The sequence below is a fragment of the Excalfactoria chinensis genome, chromosome 3, assembly GCF_039878825.1.
Source record: "Excalfactoria chinensis isolate bCotChi1 chromosome 3, bCotChi1.hap2, whole genome shotgun sequence".
Classification (NCBI taxonomy): domain Eukaryota; kingdom Metazoa; phylum Chordata; class Aves; order Galliformes; family Phasianidae; genus Excalfactoria; species Excalfactoria chinensis.
Window position 1 is genome coordinate 32,789,239 of NC_092827.1, and position 7,604 is coordinate 32,796,842.

At 44.6% G+C, this 7,604-nt stretch overlaps 1 protein-coding gene across 2 annotated transcripts in view; it reads left to right on the plus strand.

Annotated features, from left to right (window-relative positions):
* The window catches only part of ORC3 (origin recognition complex subunit 3), a 35,055-nt gene extending 29,495 nt beyond the window's left edge, over positions 1 to 5,560 (plus strand). For both annotated transcript variants that reach the window (XM_072332323.1, XM_072332324.1), the window contains exons 17-20: positions 521 to 662; positions 3,511 to 3,627; positions 4,438 to 4,517; positions 5,412 to 5,560. In XM_072332323.1, the coding sequence (XP_072188424.1) occupies positions 521 to 662; positions 3,511 to 3,627; positions 4,438 to 4,517; positions 5,412 to 5,517 (445 nt within the window). In that variant the 3' untranslated portion in view covers positions 5,518 to 5,560. The remainder of the gene's footprint in view (positions 1 to 520; positions 663 to 3,510; positions 3,628 to 4,437; positions 4,518 to 5,411) is intronic.
* The last annotated feature ends 2,044 nt before the right edge of the window (positions 5,561 to 7,604 follow it).

The window sequence follows — 7,604 nt, forward strand, 5'->3', positions numbered from 1 at the left end:
TGGCTGAGCCAAAAAAGAACAAAAAAGCTTCATATCTGAAGACGGAGTTGAGCAAAGACTCATCAGGGCACCTCAAGATGGATGAGTAAGATCTGTGAAGTAGAGCTACATGACTGGTGTTGGCATTTATGCCCTCATTTTTGACTTTAGAATTCTAGCTGGGCCAGAGATAAATTAAATCCGTTAGACTAAATCCATTAGGTCAAGAAACCTCTAGGTGTTGTACTGAGGGACATGGTGTAGCAAGGAAGTATTGGTGGTAGGGGGATGGCTGGACTTGGAGGATCTTAGAGGTCTGTTCCAACCTTGGTGATTCTTTGATTATATGGTGTAGAGGTGTTAATTATTAACTTCTTTGCTTCAAAATTGATTTAGGCCCCGTTCATCTTGCTTTTTGAGATCTGTCAGTATTGGTCTGAATACATCATTGTAGTCTCTGACTGCAGTAGAATTCATGTTTTCCCTTAAGGTAAAGCTTATTTCTCACCCCCTCATCCCAAACCTCGTGTTATTTTTTCAGACGTTACCTTGTTCCAGCAGACCACAAGACTCTGCATGAGATTGTGTATTTCAACACAGCCAGCGTTCTCCGCGAGCACTTGAATGCTGCCCCAAGGATTGCACTGCACACAGCTTTGAATAACCCATACTCCTACCTGAAGGTAAGAAACAAGGGGGTTGTTTGCAGTGCTGGAGTTGTTTCTCAAGGCTGTACATGAGGATGATGTTAAAGACTTAGTTTTGCTGTTTCATGTAGTTTGGCACACGGCCAGCTGTGTTGTAGAGAGCCAACATGTCAGCAGTGATAAGCAGCTGGGAACTGTGCTACGAGCTAGGGAATCTGTCCGACTGAAATAAAGAAGCTGATCATGGCAAGAGTTTTATATGGGAAAGCTGTTTTCCAGAGCTTGTTCTAGTCAAGATTTTCTCTTCTATAATTGTTTTGAATGGGAGGACTGTGTCCATGGGGGGAATAATAGTGTATGGCTTTTTCCAGAGACATCTTTTGCAGGGCTGGTCTTAGTCCTCACCGCATAGACTTGCAGACATGCTGTAAGGTACAGGCTCTGCTCGGTGCAGTAAGGAGATTTACAATAGATGTGGTGAAGGTTACAAAGCAGATTTGAGTCTGTTTTGTTTTACATTCACTTTAATATCTGTTGTGAATTGATATCCTGTCTACTCTGAGCCCAAGAAAGGGATTGTTACAGATTTTGCTAGTTAAGCTGACCTTTATCTAGAGAAGAAAAAAAAGCCCTTTTCCCCTCTTCTTTCTTACATCAAATTCACGTGATGGAAGGAAATTCACATAAAGGAAGGAAAGGAATAGCACAGGATTTGGAGAAGGAGTAAATGTTTATTTATCTGTTCTATCCTTGATTAGAGGCGATACACAGTTATCCTCACGTCCTAACGCTTGAAGGCACTGGTTATATCTGCATGTGGGTGCTTATTTGTTACTTGAGTCGAAGTCAATGCTTAATTATCAGAAATCATACTTGATAAAGATTGGTCTTTATTATATATGTATATATTTTTACAGCACAATTTGCTTTGGGTCTGGTGGGGCTGCCATTAAGGAAGCCTTGAATATGAACATCAGTAATGCTCTTAGAGTACACGTGATGATTAGGAGAGCTGGCAAAATCTGGCTACTCATACATTTAATAAGTATTCTCTTTGATGAACTGATAGGACGTAAAGTCCTCTATCATCCTGCACTTCCCTTTATGACATACTTTAACATGTTTTGGACGTTGGAGGAAGCTGTGAAGGTTTTGGTGCAGTTTCTAGTAGCAGCAGTGTTCACCAAGTGCCTCCTTTAGCATTTCAATCCATGTGAGTCACGGGAACTGTCTTTCTGAATGGTATCCACAACTTCCACATGGCTCGTACTTTCCTGGGATGTGACCAGAGCAAAGTTCTTGAGAGCTGTTCCTACCAGAAGGCCAGAGCGTGAAAGGATCTGCTTTGCTGGAGTACCAGCAAATGATTAATGACGTGATGCATTTCTTACAGAGACCTGCCCAGTGATTTATTTAGCTAAATGTGAAGCAGGGGTCATGCTTATCCTGAAAAGAAATGTGCATAAAACCGAGCGTCATTCTGTGTTCATTGACCCCTTGAAAATCCAGCAAGTCATAACTTGGGAGTATCAGCAGCTCGCTGCTTAAAATTGCATCAGCACAAGAAAATGTCATTTTTTTGGATATTTCTGGGGTTTAGATGATCTTGGAAGTTTTGTTCCTGACCTTGAGAGGTAGCAGAGGGGAAAGGAGGAGGCGCAGGGCTGCCCCTCTGGGCGCTGCTGAACCTAAAGGTCAACCCAAAGTGGAGCTTGGCTGTGCCAGCTGGTAACACAGCACTGTTGTAGGACAGCATGCTTCTGAACTGCAGCTGCACCATCACATTTAGAGGTTTTAGCTGCGGTGTTGGATTTATTTGGAGGCCATCTAAGCTAATGTCCGCAGCTTTTGTGTTCTCTGCACAAAATAGACTTGGAAATCGTTGCATATTGTGGTCATTGTGAAATGGCTCCGAAGCATTGCAATCCATATGCAGTCTGAGTCTCAAAAACTGCAGAACTGTGATGTGTGAAATGTAAACTGGAGCAAAGCTGATGGTTCTTGCCCAGCTGCATTTCCTGTCTTGAAAAGCTTTAATTTATGAAGGTATCCTGGCTGGGGCTTTGCAGACTTCCCAACTCTGCCATATTTGCTGCCATATTTAATAAGCACATAAAGGCATTTTAACAACAACTTCTGGGAGCCAGAAGGAATAATCAGTAGTTGTTTGACTGAAGGAGTTGGCTTCTTAGTGCGTGTGAAACTGAAAACTGAACAGAAGCTTCCATCTGAAATGAAATATCCTGCAGCCGTGCACAGACATTTTCTTCTCGCTCAAGTGGCTTTTTTACTCCTAAATGGTTCGGAGCTGATGACCTGGATTTCCTGACATACAGAACAGTTTGTGGGGCATCAGACTTCTGCTTTTATAGGTCTTGGGTTTAAAGCCGGAGAGAAATGACTGTGACATTTCAAAGGTAAAGCTCTGCGGTGAGGGGAGCAATTTTGCTTTTTAGGCCGTGTGATCTGAGTTCCGGCTTTCTCTGTCCTTTCTGGAGTGGGCGTGGGGGGAGATGTGGCACCTTTTTAATTACTGCATGGTAACAGTCTGAGATGAAAGCGACACGTTTCTCTCCCTGAATGCACAGAGCAGGCCGCGTCTCTGGGATTCATGAACAACTAGAAAGGAAAAAAGCCAGATCAGATAAGCGTTCAAATAGAGCATGAAGGAGTAGCGGGGAGGGGGCTTGTGTTTTAATAGTGTGTTTTCTTTCTGTTTTGTTTTCTTCTTCGCACCGTCAACTTCCCACTGAACGCATAAGCAGCAAACAAACATTTGGTTAAAATACCCCCCACGTGCATTTCCTGAATAATGTTCTATTTAGCACCAGAGATTGTTGAAGCTTAAAGACTGACCAGAATCGCTGTTGTTGGTTTTCATCAGAGTGAAGCACTGAAAAGTGATGGAGGAAGCATTTCTAACAAAGCCCCTGACATATGCATTGCCTATAAGCTTCATTTGGAGTGTGGCAGATTGATTAACCTCGCTGATTGGTTAGAGGTATGTAACAGTGCAAACCGTGCCTGTGCCGGCTCGCAGGATTCTGCTGATTTACCTTTCTGCTGCTTATCTGCTCTCGTTTAGTGCCTGTTTTGACAGCTGAGCTCATTGAATGCCTCAGTTTTCCCCTGTGCAGGAAATGAGCAAGTGCTGCCATTGAGGTGTGTGCTCTGAGGGCAGAATGTTTATGCGAGGGAAGACCAAAGCTTCCAGCTTGAAACTCGTGTTTCATACCAAAACCAGAGAATATAAAAAGAGAACGTGCATAAATGATATATTCTCTATTACTCCCTTACAACCTTATTTCCAATGTTTCTCTGTATTCTGGAAGTCCAGCTGGATTCCATTTTAGCAACCGCATCTTGTGGGCACCTGCAGTGCAGAGAGCTCTCCTTGTTCTGAGCTTCATTTACTGCTGCCTTGCTTGCGTATTGGAAGAGAATGCGGACATCAGCTCCCTATCAAACCTCCTCATGTCACTGACTTTGATAGATCTCTCTACAGCCAAGATCATTTTTCCAGCTAGTTTAAACTGCCTTCTATATTTTTTCCTTCTCAGGGCTGGTTGGGAACTAGGATTTAAAATGTAAGCATGTGAGTTCACGGGGTGACATCCTTCTGTATTTCTGTGATGGTGGCACGTAACCTCGCTTGCTCTTCAGAGCGCTGTGCAAATGACATCCTCACGGAGCTGCCATTCCGAGATCTCATTCCTCCCAAGTGGCAGCGATTGGCTCAAAGCTCGTTCTTTTCAATGGAGCTCTGTCTGTTTATGAGACGGTTAGCTCTGTGCTGCTTTTCCCTTTCTAGGCTTTCTCCACTGTGGTGACGGCAGCTGAGGGACCGACTGCAGACGCAGCTTCTTTAGACCAGGTGGATGATGTTATACAGTATCCTTTCTCATTTCTGTCTCATGTTTGGCATTCGACCGCTTACAGGATCAGTGTAAGATTTTTGAACCGCAGCTTCCCGTGCACTGATAAACAACTTCAGGAAAAGAATAAGGCAACTAATTCCAGCAGTCTGAATGTAATGAAAATGTCACAGGAATGGAACACGTGAAGTGCTCGGGCTGGAGGCGTAAGGGCAGCTTTTGACCAAAGCAGCATTTAGGATCTGAAAGGGAAGCAACAGACCTTACAAGACGAAGCTGCTGTTGAGTTAAATCAGTCGGTACATCTGCATGTGTGCGGAGAGAGCACTACTGGGGACAAGAGGGTAGGAGATCTGTGGCCTGCAGGGAAGGGCTGCAAGTAGTGCTGCCACAGGGATGAACAGCTGTATAAAAGGAGGGGACAGGGACAACATTACGTAGGCTGTAGTGCTACACTCGTCCTTCGTTAGGTAGTTAACACCAAGCTAAGTTCTGTTCGTCTCACGTAGCAGTCAGGAACGATGCAGTGAGGATACAATGAAAAGCCGATGCTCTTTTATGAAACCACACACACAAAATCAATAATTACTTATCCTCCCATTTTCTTGTCACGGGACGTTCTTCTGAGAAACACGGAGTTACCATCCTTGTAGGTTTTGTGCTTTTCATAGCAGCGTGAAAAGGAACTCTTCCTTTGTTACCACATTGTATTCAGGTGGCAGGAACAAATACTGGATGGGTATTTGTGTTTCCATAGGCTGGCCATACTCTGCCCTCATTTCTAACACTTCTAGTGAGCAATACAATATTTTGTGTCGTGTACTCATGCCGTACCTTAAGAACCCTCTGTCACATAATGCTTTCTCTGTCAATTACTGCCATGAAGAATTTCCTTTACAGACGCTTCCAGCGCTCGTTTTATTCGAGCTGTTTCTGAACTGGAACTCCTGGGCTTCATAAAGCCCAGCAAGCAGAAAACTGATCATGTGGCACGGCTGACCTGGGGAGGCTGTTAATGTGCCACCACAACCTTAATAAAGCTGTTCTTTGTAACCTGGTGCAACGGCTGTGCTCCCACTCAACCAGTCTTTGCGTAACTGAGTCAGTGTTGGGGATGACTGAATGCTGTGTTCTGAGCGCTCAGAGGGACTTCAGTAACAACGTTGTTCTTAATCGTCTGCCTCCATACTGTAATGTACTGCTCATGTTCCAAATACTACAGTGCTGCACCCATTTTAATCTTCTTTGATGTATGATAGTTAACGCTATACTGATATAATTCAGGCCACCAAGCCAAAATGAGAACACTGGATGTGTCAGCTGCAGCAGTGATGAAGCAGCATCCCTAACTTGCTCATGATCTGATAGTAACTGAATCATCGTTATAAAGTGCATTCCAGATCCTTGAACTACAAACTTAAACTCAGTGCAGTAAAAAAGACACCAAGTTCCCACCCTCAGCAGCTGCTCCTCATCCATTAAAACAGAAGTAGGAGTCGTAGTACCTTGAAAATCTTCATCAGGAGGAAGTGAAAGGGACTCTGCAAGCAGAAGCAGGCTGCACGTTGTTCCAGTGATGCTGCCCAGCACCAGCTGATTTGCTGTTGGGAATCTGTGTCAGCTACTGGCTGACAGCACTAAAGCTCTGCTCCTCGGGCAGCTTCAGCCAGTAACTGCCTTGGGGACAGACCCTGTGAGGGCCCTGCAGTGAGAAAGCCGTGACCATGAGCTGGAGCACTGACTGCTCAAGTGACCCCTGTTTTCTTTGCCACGCACAAGCTATGCTGCACACCTTACATGTCAAGCTTTAACTTTACTCACTCAGATTTGGGCAGCAAATGTGTTCATGCTGATGTCATTGTCCCATCTTCCAATCATGGAAAAGCCATTCCAGACCAGCAAGGAAAAGTTGCTTTTCCCTCCAGAGCAGAGTGAACGCCTGCTATGTATGATAAACTGGTCCCCAGGCTGCAGCAGTTCAGCTGTATGGGAGGAGCCTTCAGCTCAGCCTTATCACCTAGCGAAGGGCTGCACTGTTAGAACGTTTAGAACTGAATGGTAATTACCCAGTTTATTGCAAAAGCCTGTTTCACCAAAGAACACCTTCCCGGCTCCCAGCTGAGTGCCTCTGCTTTCCTTAGGTTTGAGGCATGTAAGCAAGTGCTGCACTGGGAGCAGACATTCAGCTGGCACTGGAATCCTGATGCTCCACACCCCATTGGCTGCACTGTCCTCCAGCCTTCATCCTCGCAGCAGCTGGGAACGATAGCATAGAGCTCTTTAGTTTGAATCACGTGAGTAAAACAGCTGTGCAAGAACAGGGTAAGCCCTATCACAAAAACTTGGAACTCATTTAACAAGCTATTTCCCAGGAGCAGATAGAAGTCACATTAAAGTATCCAGAGAGAACAGGAGCTGTGTATTTTCCAGTTTGTCTAACTGCAGCGACACAAGTAATGCTTCCTGCGGTACACAGTTCTGAGTGGTGTCAAGCCAACTAAGAGGCTGAGCAAGAAGAGTTATCAGCCTTTGTAATGCCTAATCCTGCAACGTGGGAAACGTCTCAACAAAAACTACATATATATGGTTGTTAGAGTTAGGGTACTATGGTTAGGCTGTGGTTGGGCTTGATCTTCAAGGTCTTTTCCAACCTGGGTTATTCTATGGTTCTAAGTGTAAAACAGAAGAACAAGCCATTGCTAAAGCCAAACATTCATTCTCACGTCTTTCATCTGAGAATTACTTGTCTGCAAAGTCCCAAGCACTGCTTCACAATGAGAGCACAATCTCTTAAGACATGACCAGCTGTGGAATCAACCATAAATCCTTCCCACTGACCAGCTCACCAGCATGAGCGAGCCTTCACAACACAGCTCCTACCCACACTGTGGTACCCACCGCACGCATATCCTTCCTTTCCAGCCTTGAAAAACACTGAAGAATCTTTATGGTTAAGCGCTTCCTTATCTAGACAGAAATCAACACACAGAACGAACGTGCTGCTTTCTCGCTTTACAGTAACCAAGGTCTGCTTGGAAAGAGTTTAAGCATCGCTATCTTAAAAACAGGTTAACCAAGATCTTTAACACTGCAAAGCTGCAAT